The sequence below is a fragment of the Scylla paramamosain genome, unplaced genomic scaffold (assembly GCF_035594125.1).
Source record: "Scylla paramamosain isolate STU-SP2022 unplaced genomic scaffold, ASM3559412v1 Contig30, whole genome shotgun sequence".
Classification (NCBI taxonomy): domain Eukaryota; kingdom Metazoa; phylum Arthropoda; class Malacostraca; order Decapoda; family Portunidae; genus Scylla; species Scylla paramamosain.
This window is the reverse complement of record NW_026973695.1, coordinates 423,490-445,000: the sequence shown is the minus strand read 5'-3', so window position 1 is coordinate 445,000 and position 21,511 is coordinate 423,490. Positions and strand designations below refer to the sequence as shown.

Below are 21,511 nucleotides of genomic sequence, written 5' to 3'. Positions count from 1 at the left end.
GGGCAGTTTTTGGGGTCATGCAGGGAAAATCCTGTCTTTTGTATGGGAAAACAGACGGAAAAGGAGGGAGACTGTGTGGGGTGAAGGAAGGGGAAATACTGTGTTTTGAGGGAAAGGGAGAAGTGAAGGGAGATCTTTGTTTTGCTCTTGAGGGGGATGAGGGGAAAGAGTGCCCCAAACACACCCAAACACACCTAGACACAGCCTCTCTCTCTCTCTCTCTCTCTCTCTCTCTCTCTCTCTCTCTCTCTCTCTCTCTCTCTCTCTCTCTCTCTCTAACTGTATGTGCATATTCTCATTTACAAACCTAAAACATTATTATTATTATTATTGTTATTATCATTACTATTATTAAATAGTATAGATAATAAATAGTAATAAATATTATTAAATAGTAATGATGATAATAACAATAATAATAATAATGTTTTAGGTTTGTAAATGAGAATATACACATACATACATACATACATACATACATACATACATACATACATACCCACACACACAGACAGACAGACAGACAGGCAAATAGATAGACAGACAGGGTGACAGATAGACAGACAGACATAAACATGATGTGTGTGTGTGTGTGTGTGTGTGTGTGTGTGTGTGTGTGTGTGTGTGTGTGTGTGTGGTTAGTGGGCGGGTCAGGTCACGGCCAGGGGTGGCGTCTGGAGGAGACACAGGGTGTGGAGGGTTTGACCTCACCCCTCGTGGCAACAAGGCGGCCACCTGGCGTCATGTCCTAGGGGAGAGAGAGAGAGAGAGAGAGAGAGAGAGAGAGAGAGAGAGAGAGAGAGAGAGAGAGAGAGAGAGAGAGAGAGAGAGAGAAAGGAATTATGGAAAATACGCCAGTGTCTGTTTATTATTTTTTTCCTCCTCGTAATATGATAAAATTATTGAGCGCTCTCTCTCTCTCTCTCTCTCTCTCTCTCTCTCTCTCTCTCTCTCTCTCTCTCTCTCTCTCTCTCTCTCTCTCTCTCTCTCTCTCTCTCTCTGGCATCTTTTTCCTTCCTGTTTCCTCCTCCTCCTCCTCCTCCTCCTCTTGGAGACGAATGAGGAGGAAGAGAGGAAGGAGGAAATAAAGTGAGAAGAAGGGGAAGAGGAAGATTGATAAGGAGGAAGTGTGATAAATAAGAAGAAAAGAGGAGGAGGAGGAGGAGGAGGAGGAGGAGGAGGAGGTGATATTGTAAACCCTGTACTCCTTATTTGGAGGTTACTTAAAGTTTGCTAAGGAAGATGAGGAGGAGGAGGAGGAGGAGGAAGAGGAGAAAATAATAAATGAAATATTTTGTCTTTTTTATTTTTCTTCATATTATTATTATTATTATTATTATTATTATTATTATTATTATTATTATTCGTAGTAGTAGTAGTAGCAATAGTAGTAGTAGTAGTAGTAGTAGTAGTAGTAGTAGTAGTAGTAGTAGTAATTTTGCAGTTAATTCCACCACCACCAGCAAATGAGATCCCCAGGTAACGAACACACACTTACCTGTCTAATTAGAGAGTAATCACCTCTTATTACCTGGCGAGGAGGAGGAGGAGGAGGAGGAGGAGGGTAATGATCCGAGATATGTATACTTCTTGTTATAAAGGGAGGAGGAGGAGGAAGAGGAGATAAATCTGTATTGAATTTCGTCAGTTTAACTCTCTCTCTCTCTCTCTCTCTCTCTCTCTCTCTCTCTCTCTCTCTCTCTCTCTCTCTCTCTCTCTCTCTCTCTCTCTCTCTCTCTCTCTCTCGTATTTTTGACTGGAGAAGTTGAATCCGTACACACACACACACACACACACACACACACACAGAGAGAGAGAGAGAGAGAGAGAGAGAGAGAGAGAGAGAGAGAGAGAGAGAGAGAGAGAGAGAGAGAGAGAGAGAGAGAGTGAGAGGCTGCCCATTAACGTACGATACGTGTGTGTGAGTGTGATTATATGAAATGGAAGAAAAAGAAAACGGTACTTTTTATATCAAAATTTTTTTTCACTACTACTACTACTACTACTACTACTACTACTACTACTACTACTACTACTACTACTACTACTACTACTACTACCACTACTCCTACTTTTACTGCTACTATTATCACACCTGGCCTAATTAGCAGGAAATTTATGTAAATTAGCAATGCGGTATTCAAGTGTTGGAGGGAGGAGAAGGAGAGAGGAGATACACTGGGTTCAGTTAAGTTAGGCTAGGCTAGAGTAGGCTAGATTAGGCTTACAAAACTTTCGTTCTTTAATTTAATTGGTCATTCATTTTATATATAAAATTATTTTATTTATTAATTTTACGTAGGAGAGTCACTGATCAATGGCAACGAGAGGCAGAGAGTTAACTCTTGCAATTGAGAGGAGGACAGAATAGTGGTGATTGATTGAGAATACTGGTTAACTCTTGCATTAGAAAGGTGGACAGAATAGTGGTGAGAGAAAGAAGAAAGTCTTGTGCATGTGCTTGTGATAGCGAGAGAGAGGCTGAAGACAGTATGTACAATATGTACTATTCTCTCTCTCTCTCTCTCTCTCTCTCTCTCTCTCTCTCTCTCTCTCTCTCTCTCTCTCTCTCTGACTGTCTTCAGCCTCTCTCTCGCTATCACAAGCACATGCACAAGACTTTCTTCTTTCTCTCACCACTATTCTGTCCACCTTTCTAATGCAAGAGTTAACCAGTATTCTCAATCAATCACCACTATTCTGTCCTCCTCTCAATTGCAAGAGTTAACTCTCTGCCTCTCGTTGCCATTGATCAGTGACTCTCCTACGTAAAATTAATAAATAAAATAATTTTATATATAAAATGAATGACCAATTAAATTAAAGAACGAAAGTTTTGTAAGCCTAATTTAGCCTAATCTAGCCTAGCCTAACTTAACTGAACCCAGTGTATCTGTCAGATGAAAATGCTAATGTCATTTCAATATTATTCTCAAGAAACTGTAAACTTTTTAATCAATTTCCTATTTTTGTAACTTGCTTTACTTTCTATCTTGTTTGTTTTCGTAATGATTTATTTCCCAGGCAAAAGTTTCAAATATTTTTGATCATAAAGAAAAGAAACACACAAATATATGTTAATTAATAAGGAATTTGTTTAATTTATTTATTTTTATCTCTTGAGAGAGAGAGAGAGAGAGAGAGAGAGAGAGAGAGAGAGAGAGAGAGAGAGAGAGAGAGAGAGAGAGAGACCAAATGAAATATAATAGAGAAGAAATTATGAGGGAAAAAGTAGAAAATAGAAACGAATAAATAAATTCATAATGTAATATAATACAGAACAAATTGGGATGAAAAAAAATAAATGAAGGGCAGAGTGACAATATACACAGCGTGGTGCAGAGCGTACATTAACCTGTGGGAGACCAAGTTGTATAAATAATTTAATGCCGTCTTTAAAACGGTCTGATCCAATAAATACACGAGTCATGGGTGAAAAATGCAGGTTTCCTGTGTCCCTTGCACGTGCCAGCGATCAGCCGTAGATGTTTGTTTACATCATCACCTGACTGAGAGGCCGTGAGGAGGGAAACACTGGGAGAATATTATATAGATAGTGAAAGAGAAGACACAAGGAACACAGTAATGAAGAGAAACATGAAGGAAGCGCCGCTGAATGAACTAATCTTCCCTACAAGAAGCTGAACTTGAGAAGCAAGGATTGGATGGCCTGAGAGGCGGTACAAGGCAAAACTGGTCGTAAGAAAAGAGGATTGTGTCTTTTCCAGGCATCCGTCTATCAGGACATAAGGACGCAAGGGAAGCTGTCAGAGTAAGTAGTACTCTTACAGACACATGTCTCAATCTCTTTTTTTCGGTATTGTTACACCAGGGGTATGGGTGCGGGTGGTAGCACTGTGGAGGTGGCAGCACTGGGAGAGAGAGGAGACGCGTGGCTAGAGAGGAGGCCAGCGTGTGCCTGCCTGCTTTGGAAGTGTTTCCCTGCCTGTTGAGTGCCTGTCGTGCCCTGGGAGGCTTGTGGTGCCCCTGTAAACTTGTAAAGCAGTGTACTTGCGGAGGATTTGTCGATAAACCCAGGAAATAGTGCCCGTGTTTTTCCTTGTGCCCCGGCTGTGCCCCGGCCTCGTGTGTGTGTGTGTGTGTGTGTGTGTTGTCCCGGCGTTTATAGTGTGACTTATTTGAGGCCCCGCTGCTCTAGTTTCTTGACCTGTGCCCGCGTGGATAACACGCCCGCCCGGAATGAGGGGTGGGCACAACAGTATTATTAGAAACATGAACCGTCTAACAGCCACGAAAAAGAAATTAATTTTTTTCGTATGGAGAAGCAAAAATCACGAATTTGGCTTTCTAAACTAACCTAATTCACTCACCCTTCTCTCTCTCTCTCTCTCTCTCTCTCTCTCTCTCTCTCTCTCTCTCTCTCTCTCTCTCTCTCTCTCTCTCTCTCTCTCTCTCTCTCTCTCTCTGTCAAATGTGCAGGTATGGCAGTCCATGGAAGTAATGTTTGGCAGAGCAAAGGACTGACTTGTGTTCCTTGTTGATAACAAACAAACATGAGCAGGCAGGGTGTAGTAATGTTTTGATGCTACACTGATGCATTGACAAATAATAATCATAAATGGTTTATTAATAATCCAGTTAGGACTAAATTTATATTGTACTGAATAAAAAATAAAATGTGATAAATATACGCTTAAAATTAGGATCTTATTAACTAAGGTGGTATTACAGGAGGAGGAGGAGGAGAAGGTTTTGTATTGCTGTACAGGAGGAGGAAGAGATTTTGTGTTGCTGGGAAGGGGAAGAAGAAATTTTGTGTTGCTGGGAAGGGGAAGAAGAAATTTTGTGTTGCTGGGAAGGGAAAGATGAAATTTTGTGTTGCTGGGAAGATGAAATTTTGGTCAGTGATGGAGAATCTGGGTCCCTCCTGGCTGGGTCCTGCACCCTGGTGGTATGAGTTGCCAGCGCTGCATCTCTGCTTCAGTACTGCCATGCCAGGTGAGTGAGGCAGCCTGGCAGCACAGTGGAATGTTATGATGGGCAGCTATTGTATGTGCACAGGAAAAATAAATGCTGGATTCTTTAAAAAATCAGTTTATCTGTATTTTAGTGGAGAAAGGCCAAGCATAAGTTAAAAGTAATGTGTGGGATCCAAGGAATTAGTAATGTTTTCTTTGAAAGCTACTTGGATGTTATTTGAAAGCTACTTGGATGTTATTTGTTGTGCTTTGTGAGCACACTGTTGTTGCATGTTCCAGCCTTGGCCTCATCAGAGTGATGGTCACTTTCTTTACCCTTTCTTCATCCATGTGGATAAATGCCACTCTTGTTTTTTTCTCATTAGCTTGTAAGTCTCTCCAACAATTTTATTTATGTGTTTCTCAGGTGACGTGTTGTCTGATACGAATACTCCTAGAGATCTCCCTGACTTTGATTTCTGTATAATCTCTCCTTCAAGTTTATATTCCCTTGAAATCCTTTGCTTGCTCTTTCCAAACTCCATTACACTGAATTTGTTGACATTGAATTCTATTTCTCATGTGCAGCTCCATTTCCAATTTTTATTAAGGTGTTGCAGTATTTCACAATTGTCCTGTACACTCACTTGTCTCATGAGTTTAGCATTGTAGGCAAAGAAACTTTTACTGATTCATCATTCATGTCATTCATATATGTTGCAAACATAATTAGGGGCAAAACTGATCCCTGTGGGTGATAACTTCCTTCCAAGGAGATCACTTGTCTCTAATAATCACTCACATTTCCCTGTCTTTCACTGTTATTTGCCCAGGGTCGTGCGCTGGTGCTGCTGGAAGTTATTAGGGTTTTGAGGAGTTATCTTGCTGTCCAGCCAGCCACTCCCGTACGTTAAGAGCTCATGGTTCATGGTGACTGATCTCTGGGTAGGACTGAGGCTCATGTGCCACACACCGTTACAGCCAGGCCACAACCCTCATCTCTCATCCCGTATCTACAATACTTGCTGCTGGTAAACAGTTGCTATGTTAAGAGGCTCACTCCTCTCTCTTACTATTCTTGGGGCTTCAACCCATCCTGATTTTTAATGTTTTTGCTTATGTCATGATCCTAATGATAGATAAAGAGAGAAAAAAATATTGAACCCAGCTAATCATGTCTGTGATCTTTGAAAATAATCCTGATGAGAGAAGAATGCTTTTAACAGTGTGCTTAATGGTCATCCTACTTCCTGCCATTCTTTCAGTGTGATGAATTAGAAGGCTGTCTTTGATTCTGCTCTTGGCCACTCCTATATTTCTTTGTACCATTAACTCTTTTCTGTTATTTAGCATCTTTTCATTTTTTTCTGTTCATTATGAGGGCCACATCTAAACACTATACTGGCTACAAATGTGAAGATCTATTCCTGTAATTCTTTTCTCTTTCTTGTGACAGCCACATCTAAACATTACACTGGCTACAAATGTGAAACTCTTTTCTCTCTCCTGACATCTTTATCTAAATATTATACTTGCTAGGAATTTGATAATGTATTTAATTCTTTTCTCTCTCTTGTGACAGCTTTAAACATTGTATTGGCTTGGAATTTCATAATCTATTTAATTCTTTTCTCTGTCTTGTGACAGCTTTATCTAAGCATTATACTGGCTAGGAATTTGAGGATGTATTCACTTGAAAAATTGTTTTCTCTACATTGTGGATGTATGCAATGACTACATACAGTGCATATGAATTACTGTTGAAAGAGTTGATTAATGTGGGGTGTAGTCATCTTGTTTCCTGCCAGTCTTTCTCCATGACAAATTGCATGGTGTGTTTGATCCTCCCCATGCCCATTCCTGTATTCCTTCACTCCATTCACCCTTCACTGGTATTCAACACATTTTTCCTCCCTGAGGCATTCTATTTTGTTTGACACCCACTTCCAAACATTATACTGGCCAGAAATGTGAAAATCTATTCATTATTTTTTTCCCTTCCTTGTGAGAGCCACAGCTGAATGTTAATATGTGCTGGATACAAATTTAAATATCTATTTTTTAGTCTTTTTGTCTTCCTTGTGACAGCCACATCTAAACATTATACCTAATAGAAATGTGAAAATACATTATTTTAATTCCTTTCTCTTTCTTCTGACAGCCACTACTAAATATTATATTGGCCAAAAAACTACAAATCTATTGTTTTCATTCTTTTGTTTATCCTGTGAGAGCCTCATCTAAACATTATACTGGTTAGAAATGTGAAAATCCATTCTGTTTTTTCTCTACCTTGTGACAGTCACATCTAAATATTATAAATGTATTTTCAAGTTCTTTTTGTCTTGTTTGTGACAGCCACTTCTAAACATCATACTGGATATAACTTTGAAGTCTATTCTTTTCTTTCCTTGTTGATGCTTGCAGAGATTGTGCACAGTGCCCTAAGTGGTTGGAGTTGTTGCTGAGAGCTAATTAAGGTACAGTAAAATCCCTCTTATCCAGCATCAACGGGACCGCCAACATGCCGGATACTTGAATATTACTGGATACTTGAATAGAAGTGAAATTATGTACACAATCACCACCCTACACTCACGCATCCTACCATAACAAAGATCAGCTGATCTTAATCAGCAGCTGATCTGATCAACTGCTTAAGTGTAAGCACAACACATTTCCTCTTTTCTACAACTTTAGGCATGATGAAGGTGTCAGGCGATAAACTGCACACGCGGGTGTGAGTCACTGAGTAAACACAGTGTAGTGGGCCGCGGGTGGCATGAAGCAGTGCTCTCTGGTGGCGAGGGGACAAAGTATGCCTTGCGCGGGAATTTTAATTGATTTTATGAGTACACATTGATTTTTTATTGATTTTAAGGCTCGGGGAAAAATGTGCCGGATACTTAAAGCTGCCGGATGAGAGGGATTTTACTGTACATATTATTACATTATTACAGTATTACAGACACTCAGGAGCAAAGGAGTGAGGAAGAAAGCTTAGTCCAGTAGTATGTACTAATCCAGATGTTTTGTAATGTGATAATGCAGTGTGTTTAGTGTTTGGAATTGATGTTTAAGGAGTTGATTAATGCACATGTTATTATTACAGGTATTCAAGAGCCAGGGAATAAGCAAGAAAGCTGAGTCCAGTCTGCTGTCTGCACATTAAGCCTCAGCTTGTTTGCTCCCATTATGTATTGTACTTAAAGCTTTGAATTATTATTGAAAGAGTTAATTAAAGCATACATTATTATTACAGGCATTCAAGAGCAAGGGAGTGAGGAGAAAAGCTTAGTCCAGTCTGCTGTCTGTGCATCAAGCCTGAGCTGGTCTGCTCCCACGGTGCAGCGTGTGGCAGTGTTAGCAGACACGGCTCTTGTCTGCACCTCATCCTCTTAAAGATATGAGGTGAGCAAGAGGGTGATATTGGTGTAGCTTTGTGTACCATGTGGGAAAACTCCTGCTATGGGGTAGAGTCCTTGGTTATAGAAACAATACATTTACTCTGGATGATACACACTAAGACTAAGATACCACTGAGTGGTTTAACTGCCCTACAGGCCTCAGTGAGTACATTGTGGCTTAATTAGGGTCGGACCATTTCATCCTGAGTGTTTATGTGTTGTCCTTTCTGGGAATTTCCCAGCCTGTGGCACTGCCAGACTTTTTAATGGGCAAATTACCAGATTAGACCCTAAGTGTCAGAGATAACCTTGCTTCCAACTCTCTCTCTCTCTCTCTCTCTCTCTCTCTCTCTCTCTCTCTCTCTCTCTCTCTCTCTCTCTCTCTCTCTCTCTCTCTCTCTCTCTTTTTTCACGTGCTGTGTGAGAGGAAGTGACCAGTGGATTGACAGGTCACTCTGACAGACTGAGTCTGAGTCACTGACTAACTGACTGAGTCACTCAGAGAAACGTGACAACACCTGGAGGAAACGTTGCCAAGTATTGTGGTGTTTGCAAAACACAATGCAGTTCTCACTAAAAAATAGACATATATTACATTAACTTACCTTTTTATATCATTACAGTGTATATATGCTACAACTCCATTTAATGTTGTAGTAGTAAGTATCTGACATAAGGTATGTGTTGGTAAAGTTTAGCAGCACCACAGGACGGGAAATCCCCAGAAAGGACAATACCCAAATGTTGAGGATAAAAGGGTCAGACCATAGGTGAGGCTGTCCGAGTGTTGGAGTGGAGTGGTGTTTGTACGCTGGTGTCAAAAGCAGGTCTTCTGTGAAGGAAGAGAGAGTGGCTGCTCAGACTGGAGGCCAAGACACCTTCACGTGTCTGGCCTCACCACAAGTCCCTAGAACATCATGTCAGTTAAGAGAACTCAGGGTATTAGTTTGTCCTTTTCACAACTATAGACCCAACTAGTTATGGAATTTGGTATTATTTCTGAGATAGTAATCACCCAAAAAGCATTACTTACTGCATTATTAGATGGTAAGGGAACTGAACTGTATAAACCTTTTGCTTGTTCTTAGGACAAGTAAAAAGATATATGGCCAGCTGTGCTATACCTAAGCTCCTGGGGTGTAGTAGGATGGTCCATGAAACTGTCCCTTTCCACCACGGGCTGGCTTGGCTAAGAGTGTGAGTGATGTGTGTGTGTGTGTGTGTGTGTAATATAGGGTTTGAGCAGGGCTCATAGTGTCCTGTCTCCATAGCTATATTTATCCAGCATTTCCTTAAATTTCTGCATGTTTGGTGCTCTAACAACCTCTTCATTTAAGCAATTCCAGATATTCACAGCTCTATGTGGAAGACTGTTCTTCTTGATGCCCCTCAAACACTGACTCTTCTTCCCTCTCAGTCCTCCTATATGTTTCTTCTTCCACAATAATCTTTTATGCAGAACTTTATCAAAAGTTTTTTGATGTCCAAGCACACTACATCTACCCACCCATCTCTGTTTTGTACTTCATCTATTACTCTTGTATAGAAACTCTGTACATTTGGTACACATGACCTTCCTCTTCTGAAACCAAATTGTCTATTTGTTATAACTTTGTTCTTTTCCAAATATTTCACTCACTTTTCTTTGATCACTATTTCACAGATCTTGCCTATAACACTAGCTACCAACACCAGTCTATAATTTAGTGGCTCAGTCCTCTTTCCTCCTTTGTGTATTGACACTATATTTGCTCTCTTCCACTCTTTTGGTACTTTTCCCTCTATCAGTGAGCTGTTAATCACATCCCAAATTGGCTCCACCACTTGTTCTCTACATTCCTTTAGTGTCCAGCCTGATACTTCATCAAGCCCCAATGCTTTCCTGACATCCAACTCTCATAACAATTTGCCAATTTCATGTTTTTGCACCAAGACTTCCTGTAACCCTTCCCACCACACTTCCTCATTTGGTTCTATAAAATTTGCTTCCACATTGAACACAGACCTAAAACTCTCATTCATAATTTCACTCATCTGTTCCACTGTTTGATATATCCTTTCTCCCTTTACTATCTTGTCAATGGTCTCTCTGTTTATCATCTTTCCATTAATATACCTGTAAAAAAAAGCTTGGGGTCTTCTTCACATTTCTTTACCACATCCTTTTCAAGTTGTTTCTCCTCCTCTCTTCTTATTCTAAAATATTTATTCCTTGCCTCCTTATACTGCTTTCTATTCTTTTCATTTTTTTTGCTTCTTCAATTTTTCCAAGCTATATCCTTTCTCTTCTTAGCTTATGCACATCTGGCATTATACCAAATATGTTTGTTCCTCCTTACTTTTTATATAGGTACATACTTCTGCACACCTTCATTGTACTTCTTCAAGAATGTTTCATATTTCTCTTGCACTCTCATGCCTTCCGTAAGTCCCTTCCAAAGAATTTTCTTAACTCTGCAAAATTTGTCTTTGCGTGATTTAATCTCCCATTTTTATAATCCTCCTTACATGCTAGAACCTCCCAGTCTTACAGTACCACTTCTAACACCACATGGTCACTTTTTCCCTTTGGGATTAAGCATTTAATGTTTGGACAGGGCTTTTTTTTTTTTTTTTTTTTTTTTTTTTTTTTTTTTTTTTTTTTTTTTTTTTTTTTTTGTGAACACCAGGTCTAGCATTGATGGTTCCTTCTCCTCTCTGTATCTTGTAAATTCCTCCACCCATCGGTCCATTGTATTCAACATAGCTAACTGTAGCGTTTCTTCACTCCATTGTCCAGCATTTCCATTAACTTCCATCTCCTCCCAGCTTACATTTTTGTGGTTAAAGTCTCCCACTAGTAGTATTTTACTGTCCTTCCTTATCATGTTGTCTAGGCACTTCAACACTTCCTTTTGCATTTCCTTGTGTTGTGGCATGTACGTTAATATGATCCTCCTCCTCTCTCTTCCACTAGTCCTGATTGTTATACCTATCACCTCCACCATACCATCTCCACGTTGCACTTCTTCCACATATATATCATCTCGAAGTATTATCAGTACTCCTCCTCCTCCTTTTCCCTTTCTATCTCTCCTCTAGTAATTATATCTCTCCTCCTTAAAGCTTAAGTGGACTTCCTCTTTTAACTTTGTCTCTGTTAGGCACAACACATCTGGTCTACTTTCTTTCAGGTAATCTCTCACTTCCAGTACACCTGAGAGTAACCCATCTATGTTTGTATAAATTACTCTTAATGTACTGCTTCCCCACCACTTGTAATTTCTCCATCTGCTGCTGTGGTTCTTTCAGTACTTGTTCCCTTTCCCAAGTGTACCATTTCCTCAGTGTCATATCTAGTATCTTCCAATAAAATTTCCTCTTCTCGGTCTCTGTCCTTCTGTTGTTTTTTTCCTTAGCTTCATTTCTCAGGTCCCGCTCTTTTTCCCTTTCTTCCAAGTTCATATCTCTTTTTACCCAAATATTTTTGTATTCTGAACTTTCAGCCAGCTTCCTGATTCTCACTAGGATCTGCCGTATTGCAACTTGGGATCTCATTCTCACTTTTAATGGTCTTTTACCTCCCTCACTATACTCGTATTTTCCAATTCTATATGCCTCTTCCACTTCTCGTTCCAGTCCCTGTTCCTCATCTTGGACCATTGTAATAATTTTCCTTACCAGTTCCTTCTCTTCCATCTCTCAGATTTAACTGGGTTTTCTTCTCTTGCAGTCCATGTGTGTGTGTGTGTGTGTGTGTGTGTGTGTGTGTGTGTGTGTGTGTGTGTGTGTGTGTGTGTGTGTGTGTGTTGCTTTGTATGGGCCACTACATATGTGATTACCAGTCTGGTATACAGAAAGATAGATAGATTATTATTGCTGCTGCTGCTGCTGCTGCTGCTGCTGCTGCTGCTGTATATAGATAAATAGATAGATTTTACTTTTTTTTTTCCTTTTTTTTTTTACTCCAGAGAAGGTAGAAAGATACCCATAACAATATATTTTACTTTGCTCCAGAAAATATAGGAATGTACCTATAACAATTTCCTAAAGCTGTTTTCCCATCCAGGTGGTGTGAGCACTGGGACAAGATGAAGAGAGTACGCAGCAAGTTTGTGGATGTTTTGCGGCTGCACGTGCGGGGTGGAGCGGGGGGCATGGGTCTGCCGCGCCTCGGGGGAGTGGGAGGCGCAGGGGGTGATGTGTATGTGGAGGGGAAGGAAGGTGAAGCATGGAGACACTGTGTCTGTTGTGATGGGAAGTGACATAGAGAGATTATGTTTGTTATGACAGGAAGTGAGGCTTGGCATTTAAACACTGTTATGACAGGGAATGAGGCTTGGAAACTTCCTTCTCACCCTGCTCTCTCTCTCACAGACCACTTCTCACCCTGCTCTCCCTCTCATAGACCACTTCTCACCCTGTTTCCCTCTCACAGACCACTTCTCATTCTGCTCTCCCTCTCACAGACCACTTCTCACCCTGCTCTCCCTCTCACAGACCACTTCTCACCCTGCTCTCCCTCACACAGACCACTTCTCACCCTGCTCTCCCTCTCACAGACCACTTCTCACCCTGCTCTCCCTCACACAGACCACTTCTCACCCTGCTCTCCCTCTCACAGACCACTTCTCACCCTGCTCTCCCTTTCACAGACCACTTCTCACCCTGCTCTCCCTCCCACAGACCACTTCTCACCCTGCTCTCCCTCTCACAGACCATTTCTCACCCTGCTCTCCCTCTCACAGACCACTTCTCATCCTGCTCTCCCTCTCATAGACCACTTCTCACCCTGCTCTCCCTCTCACAGACCACTTCTCACACTGCCCTCTCTCACAGACCACTTCTCACCCTGCTCTCCCTCTCACAGACCACTTCTCACCCTGCTCTCCATCTCACAGACCACATCCCTCTTACCCTGCTCTCTCTGTCTCTCTCTTTCCCTCACAGGCCACAGTCTGCTGAAGCTGTGCAAGGCTCAGCCAGACCAGCAGTGGGTTGGGGCAGCTGGCATGGACAGTTACAAGTATCGCATCTGTGGGGAGGCTGGCGCTGAGCTGATCATTCCTGTCCCTACAGGCACCACCGTCTGGCTCGAGCAGCACCAGAAATTGCTGGGTGAGAATGCCACTCTCACCTTTTTCCTGATGGCACTCTCACTCTTTTCCTTTTTCACCCTGTCTTTATTTTCTCTTTGATCTCTTGTTAGAATTTTTTTTTTATTGACAGGAAAGAATTGGTTCTGAAATAGACTGGTGGATGAATGGAATGGACTCAGTAATCAGTTGTTAGTGTATATGTATGTATGTGTGTGTGTGTGTAGGATGGTTAAGCTGTAATCAGTAGAAATATTTCCCTAAGTTAAGGTGTGATTTTTATCTTTTCTTCCTTTTTTTTTTTTTTTTTTTCAGGTGAGATAAACTGTGCAGGAGACAAGGTGTTGGTGGCTTGAGGTGGGCAGAGCAGCAACCCCAGCAACCAGTACAATGGGCAGAAGGGACAGGTGGGTACTGGTGGGACATCAGGAACACTGGCACTTCCTTGGCTTATTTATTTATTGATTGATTGATTTTCATGTAAGTGGGGCACTGGCCAACAGCAACAAAAGGTTAAAAAGAAAAAAAAAAGTCTCACTAGAATGCCAGTCCCTAAAGAGAGGTCAAAAAGGATCATCGATAATTGGAGGACAAGTGTCTTGAAATGGAAACCCCCTCTCATACATGCGAAATGTACTCTGTGCATGGACAGATAAGGCACCTGTGCAAAGTTAGCAGCTGTGGGGGTGAGAAAAACTATGTACAAACCTGCTGGCTTCTTGCACTACCCCTTTTTGATGATGTGTTCTCATGTTCCTATGTTCTCGCATCCACAGGGACACATTGTGAAGCTGAAACTGAAGCTGTTGGCTGATGTGGGTCTGGTGGGCTTCTCTAACGCTGGCAACAGCATTAGGGAAGCCTGAGGAACAGTGGTGTTCCTCAGGGTTCTGTCCTGTCACCCACTCTTCTTATTATTCATTAATGATCTTCTAAACCAAACTTCTTGTCCTATCCACTCCTACGCTGATACCACCCTGCACTTTTCCACATCTTTTCATAGACGTCCAACCCTTCAGGAGGTAAACATTTCACGCAGGGAAGCCACAGAACGCCTGACTTCTGATCTTTCTAAAATTTCTGATTGGGGCAGAGCAAACTTGGTATTGTTCAATGCCTCAAAAACTCAATTCCTCCATCTTTCAACTCGACATAACCTTCCAGACAACTATCCCCTTTTCTTCAGTGACACTCAATTGCCCCCCTCTTCTACACTGAACATCCTCGGTCTGTCCTTTACTTATAATCTGAACTGGAAACTTCACATCTCATCTCTAGCTAAAACAGCCTCTATGAAGTTAGGTATTCTGAGATGTCTCCGCCAGTTTTTCTCATCCCTCAGCTGCTAACTCTGTACAAGGGCCTTATCTGTCCATGTATGGGGTATGCTTCACATGTCCGGGGGGTTCCACTCATACTGCTCTTCTAGACAGGGTGGAATCAAAAGCTTTTCATCTCATCAACTCCTCTCCTCTAACTGACTGTCTTCAGCCTCTCTCTCACCGCCACAATGTTGCATATCTAGCTGTCTTCTACTGCTATTTTCATGCTAACTGCTCTTCTGATCTTGCTAACTGTATGCCTCCCTTCCTCCCACAGCCTCGCTGCACAAGACTTTCTTCTTTCTCTCACCCCTGTTCTGTCCACCTCTCTAATGCAAGAGTTAACCAGTATTCTCAATCATTCGTCCCTTTCTCTGGTAAACTCTGGAACTCCCTGCCTGCTTCTGTATTTCCACCTTCCTATGACTTGAATTCCTTCAAGAGGGAGGTTTCAAGACACTTATTCATCAATTTTTGACTACTGCTTTGATCCTTTTATGGGACTGGCATTTCAGTGGCCATTTTTTTTTATTGGATTTTTGTTGCCCTTGGCCAGTGTCCCTCCTACATTAAAAAAAAAAAAAAGTCCACACTGCTGTGGGCCATCTCCAGCGCCAGACCCAAGGTGGCCAGCTACCCCTGTGAGTGTTCTGCACCTCTCTCTCCTTGTTCACATCATCTCCACTTTGCTCTGCCTCATGTTTGCTTGATTTTTTGACTGCACTGCTCATTGCCTTTAGTTTATACTGTTTCATGTCTTCTCTATATGTACTCTCTCTCTCTCTCTCTCTCTCTCTCTCTCTCTCTCTCTCTCTCTCTCTCTCTCTCTCTCTCTCTCTCTCTCTCTCTCTCTCTCTCTCTCTCTCTCTCTCTCTCTCTCTCTCTCTCTCTCTCTCTCTCTCTCTCTCTCTCTCTGTCCATGAATATGTCTGTCTGTGTGTGTGTCACCACACTTCAGGGCTGAAGTATTGCCATAGTTCACACAATTCATCATTTTCATCCCTGCCTGTGAGTCACAGCCTGCTCAAGGAAACATAGAACCATTCCCAAGACTAGACAAGCTTCACTATGAATATTCTTCATGCCTCTACTTTGCTAATCTGTCTTGGGCTCATGAAAGTTATGTAGAAGGTACTCTTTTAGGTACAAGTCATTGCTTCAGAAACATCATTAGTGCCATGTAATAAAACTGAAGACAGGAATTAATGACAGGAGAAGCATATAAAAAAATAATTCAATGAAATATACTATTATTATTAGTAGTAGTAGTAGTAGTAGTAGTAGTAGTAGTAGTAGTAGTAGTAGTACATTTTATTTTATTTTATGAATTTAATTTTATTTAGATTGATTATTATTATTATTGTTATCATCATTATTATTATTATTATTACATATTATTTCTCCTTATCAGCATAGATAATATTGTGAGATGGAGGCAGTTGGCCAAGTGAATAAGTAAGTTTGGATAACCTGACTCAAGGTTTGTTATGTTCACTTTAAGACAAGAACATCATTCATTGCATAACTCAGGTCAAGGGCAAAAGGAAGTCAGGTGCTTGTAAACTTTACCTTAATATAATGAACAATTTATAGCAAACAAAGCTGCCTATTGAAAAATGAAAGGATAGACAGGCCAGCAGATGTTACATCACGGCAGTCTGACAAACAGATCAAGTACTCTCATGATTCACTACTAGACTAGCAACAGTCACTTGTTATTCCACTTGTCACCAATACACTCCTCCCTCCAACAGGAAATAATAACATACACCATAAACTCACAATGGTTGATAATCACTGACAAACCACAAAGCACTTCACCAAAACCACCACCACAAAACAGCATTAAATAACATAACTGCTCTCACTGAATAAACCAAGACAAGTATCATGAAAACTGAAGGTACATGTACTTATCCACTGCATAGATTGTAGCAGTCCCAAGCAGAGGCACAACACAGCTCACTACAGCCCACCAAGAATGTCTGTCAGCTTTACCTCCGGCCTGTGCCTAGATTAAGCCCACCTGGGCCTGGCATGTACATTTCCATTGGCCAGCCACAATTCATCCCAAGCTTATGACCTGATTCCAACTTTGGTTAACTGGGAACTTGTAACAATGGATAGATAGATAGATAGATAAATATATTATTATTATTATTATTATTATTATTATTATTATTATTATTATTATTATTATTATTATTATTATTATTATTAAAATAGTACAGATACAACATATCAGACAAACACAAAATGCAAAATCAACTGAAGAGAAACAAAACAGCACATTACAAGCCTAATTTTATGCAGCTTTCTTGAAATAACTCATCATTTGAATTTCTAACTACTTTGTTCCCTCCGATGACGCTGCAGCCGACCCTGGGTGTGGTGAAGTACAGTGACATGCGGCGGCTGACCATCGCTGATCTGCAGGGACTCATCGAGGGTGCCTACTCCAACATGGGGATGGGGCACCGCTTCCTGTGCCACGTGGAGTGGACACACTTCCTCCTCTTTGTGGTAGACATCAACAGCTTCCGGCTGTCACCCAAACACCCATACTGTTCACCCACCGAGAATGTCATGCTGGTCAACAAGGTGAGTGTGTGGGTGCCCAGTGCCCTGCAGGGGTGTGTGGGGCTGAGGAACTTTGGGTGAATGTGATGTCTGTGTGTTTACAGTTTTGACTTGCTGTTGTGTTGTGTTGATTGGCAGCTTTACTCTCATTCTAACTAATAGGAGAGTTATTTGCTAGTGCTCTTAATACTGATTCTGTGCATTTATGGTTGTATGTGGACAAAATGCTTTAGTTTTGATTCTGTTTTTGTCAATTTATGACTTGGTGTTGGAACAGAACTCCACCATAACTTGGGGAAACTCTGTACAGTGTTGACATCTAGCCTACAATGAGTGCCTGGCTTGTGGCTTCCTTGGGGATGTCAGACACACCCTGCTGGTAAATGCATGGATGTGAATTTGTGATCCCAAGTTTGAGTCATGTTGGAAACTGAGTCTTTGTGGCAGTGACAGGACAGTCGGTTGACCAAAATCCACTCAGGTCATGATGACCACCTCGGCCTGAGTGGTAACGTGTCAGACTCATGTTTCTGTGAATCCTGACAAAGGCGTGATCTCCTGTGAAACCCTCTCCTGGTTGATTCATCCTGCCACATCCTGTCTCCAGACCAGTGTCTCAGAGTCTGCATGATGCCCCAAGGCATGACATCACAGGGACAGCCTGTCATGTACTTACCCTTCACTCAAACACACACACACACACACACACACACACACACACACACACACACACACACACACACACACACACACACACACACACACACACTGTCTTCATCTTTACTTTAATTAGTGTAGTTTATGACAAACACCTCCCCACAAAAAAAAAAAAAAAGGCCAACAGATCTGCTACTCTTTATCCTCTTTTGAGTTCATTTGTACCTTATCACAAGCATCGTCATGAGGGCCAAGAAATCCACTGCTCTTTTTTTCCTGTTCCTTTGTACCTTACCACAAAGTCTCATAAGGGCCAAGAAATCTGCTGCTCTTTTACCTTCATTTATATTCCTTTGTAGTTACTCCTCCACACCTGTACACACAGGAGTTGGAGCTGTATTCACCTGACCTGCTGAGTAAGCCAGCACTCCTTATGGTGAATAAGATGGACTCCCCCAATGCTGAGTCTTGCCTGCAGGAACTCCTTCACAACTTTAAGAGGATGGAGGATGAGTACATGGGAACATAAGAATACAAGGGAAGCTGCAAGAATCTGTCAACCCACAATTGGCATTTCCTGTTAGAAATGCCTTCTGATTTCTACCTATCATCCTCATACCTAAATTTATTTGGTCTTCTTTTAAAAGCTCCATATTGACAGGACATTAACAGCCATAAGAAAATAGGGGAAGCTGCAGGCAGCCATCAGTCCTTAACATGACAATCCCTGTATGAAACATGCCTGCCTATTTCCACCCATCTCCCCCATCCACAAGTTTGTTTAGTTTTCTTTTAAAGCTTCCTAACGACTCAGCACTAACAACCAGATTACTGAGTCTATTCTATTCATCAACCACTATATTTGAAAACTTTTTCCTTTGTATCTCATTTAAAGCTAGCTTTATCAAGCTTGAACCCACTATTTCTTGTCCTATCCTGATCACTGAACCTAAGGATTTTGCTCATGTCATCCTTGTTATATCCCCTAAGTAAAGACTTGAGGGAGGAAGAGAGTAGAGACATCTTTTATCATTATCTTTTCATCTTGCTTACTCCTTCATTCCTGTTGGTTTAATATTCTGTGTTTGAAGCACCAAGCCAACTGATTATGTGGGACTGAGATTGTTATAGTTATTTTATACTATATTAGGTGAATACCCTCTCCATTAGGGGCTGATAGGACTAAGAGTGTGAATGATGTGTGTATGAGTGGATGGTGCTTTGTCTGGGCCACCCTGTGTGGGATTGCCAACCTGGTATATGGACAGATGGACAGATAGATACATGGGTCAATAATTTGGAGCTTGGATATGAAGAAAATGTAAAACTAGTGGAGACGTTTCAAAGGACACAGGAAAAAAAGCTGCAGTGTTTTAGCCATGTGAAGAGAAGGAAAGAGTCATATGTCAGGAGAAGTGTGATGGAGATAGAGGTGCAAGGCAGGAGAGCAAGAGGAAAACTAAACCTTATATGGATAGACTGTGTAAGGGAGGACTTGAGACAGAAACAATTGTCAAAGGAAAATATATATGACTATGCTTGGAGGAGAGCTGGCAAGAACAATGACTCTATAGAGACTAGGGAAAAGATATCAAGAAGAAGAAATTATGGAGGTGTAAGAATTAATAAGGGAATTATCGAGGTGTTTGGGCTGTGGGAGGCTGTGGAAGACAGTGCCTGGAAGTCACCAAATTCAGGGTAAACCTTCCACCATGGTCCAGGAAGTCATCAGCCAGTAGAGATGAGTCCAGAGCCTGACATGCCACCACCTAGTAGGAGGGAATGTATTTATAAATTTCTTGAATAGAGTATAGTTGTCTTACAGGGTTAAATGTCTTGTAGGGATTTAAATCCTGCTATATTTACAGTCAGTGCAGGCCGAGGTGATCTGGAAGTCACACCCTGAGCCTCTTTCCCTTCTAATGTGGCTGCTGACTGGTGCTCTCATAATGTTCTTGACACTTCCTCAAATATATTTAAGATATTTTCTATCACCATATTAATTAAACTTTCCCCAAACAGTTTTTTTTTTTCATATCAACAGGAAAACGGAGTATTAAACCTTCTGGAAACAAAAATGTGTCAGCAATAATTCAAGTCAAGGATAACATTGAAAATGAAACATAATATTGAAAATGAAAACTGGAATCATGACGCCTCTTGTGGTTGAGTCGTCCCAGTAGTAGTGCAGTGACTCTCCTTCACTAGGAATTACTAAAGACTAGTGTTTCTTATTGTTACTGAAAAAGGACAGAATATATTTTCTATCTTAGTTTAAGTAAATTAAATAGATGAAAGAATTTTTGCCTTTGTCTTTTCACGAAATAAGCCTCACTGGCTTTTGAAGTGAGAGTAATGAGCTCATTATAATTATTTAGTGAAGCATTCTCCAAAGTAAAGTCCTCTCTTTTGTAAAGAATTTCCTGTATGTATGGAATGATATCACAGCCTGTGTAACACATTCATTACCTGGTCAACCTACTGTGGGAGGGAACATTGCTACCATTCCAGTATTTTGTAAAGTGTGTTCATGTTCATCTTTGATTCCTGCACTTACATGTGAATCTTTCCTGTAAATTGAAAATGTTTTTAATGCCTTTCTGCACTAAGTGACGTTTCACATGAAGACATTTTGATGCATGCATTCTGTTCATAAGAGGGTCTCAAGTGACAGTCATAGTAATGATCACTGGACTGATGACTGACGTCTGGGAATGTCAAAATGGTGACTAAGGATGTCAGACTATTGACTGGAGACTGGTGACTAAGAATTTCAGAGTAGACTGGTGACTTAGGATGTCATTTAGGATAGTGAGTAATGATGAGGATCTTGATTGATGAGTGGTGACTGAGGAGTGTGATTGGTGACTGGTGATTGAAGGTGTGTCATGGGTGACTTTATGTATTTGACTGGTAAAATAGAATGTCTCTTAGGATAATGAATACTGACCATGATTTTTGACTGGTGAGTGGTGGTGTTCCTGGGTGGTGTTAACAACTGGTGTTCCTCACAGACTATGTGTTGTGTTGCTCCTGTGGTGCCAAACTCACGGAGAACTCATGGGATAACTTTGTAAACATCTCCATTCCACTGTCTGAGGCATCCCAGCTGGTGACCATCCTGGGACACCCCCACCTCATGGTCCAGACCCTCAGGAACCCTGCTGACCTTGCTTTTGACTTGGTGACTGTCAGGAGTGGGCTGCTCAGGAGTGGGAGAGGTGAGTTGCACTCAAACATGTGTTTTGTTAGTTATGTGTTTGTTCCTGACCTCTAATCCTTCTGCTTATATTGTCATCCTCTCTTCTCCATTGGGCTCCTCCAATCACAGTCTCATATCTGCATCTTGTCCTATTGCTCCAATCCCTCCTCAGGATCCTCCTAAGCAGAGGTGCCTCTGGCATTTTGTCTCTGCTAGTTGGGGGACCTGATGAGGTATTTTGCTGATTTTCCTTGGAATGGCCACAGCTTCCATGTCAGAGACCAGGGGTGCGTTAAGTTAAGTGACTTGGGTTACCCGGGTCACCCAGTTCTCAACTGAACGCTCTCTG

The 21,511-nt window shown here is 41.3% G+C and overlaps 1 protein-coding gene across 23 annotated transcripts in view; it reads left to right on the top strand.

Annotated features, from left to right (window-relative positions):
* LOC135097726 (GTP-binding protein 10-like) overlaps positions 1-21,511 on the top strand; it is a 234,894-nt gene that overhangs the window by 198,863 nt on the left and 14,520 nt on the right. For 12 of the 23 annotated variants that reach the window (XR_010266067.1, XR_010266064.1, XR_010266081.1 and 9 more), the window contains 7 exons: positions 8,182-8,330; positions 12,375-12,529; positions 13,256-13,423; positions 13,717-13,808; positions 14,178-15,364; positions 17,100-17,324; positions 18,346-21,181. Coding sequence is in view for 1 of the 23 variants with exons in the window: in XM_063999729.1 (XP_063855799.1) it covers positions 8,326-8,330; positions 12,375-12,529; positions 13,256-13,423; positions 13,717-13,757 (369 nt within the window). In the remaining 22 variants the exon portion in view is untranslated. Of the gene's footprint in view, positions 1-3,455; positions 3,773-3,956; positions 4,960-5,017; positions 5,951-8,181; positions 8,331-12,374; positions 12,530-13,255; positions 13,424-13,716; positions 13,809-14,177; positions 15,365-17,099; positions 17,325-18,345; positions 21,182-21,511 lie in introns of those variants that run through there. The other 11 variants (XR_010266073.1, XR_010266078.1, XR_010266076.1 and 8 more) reach the window with 11 other exon arrangements.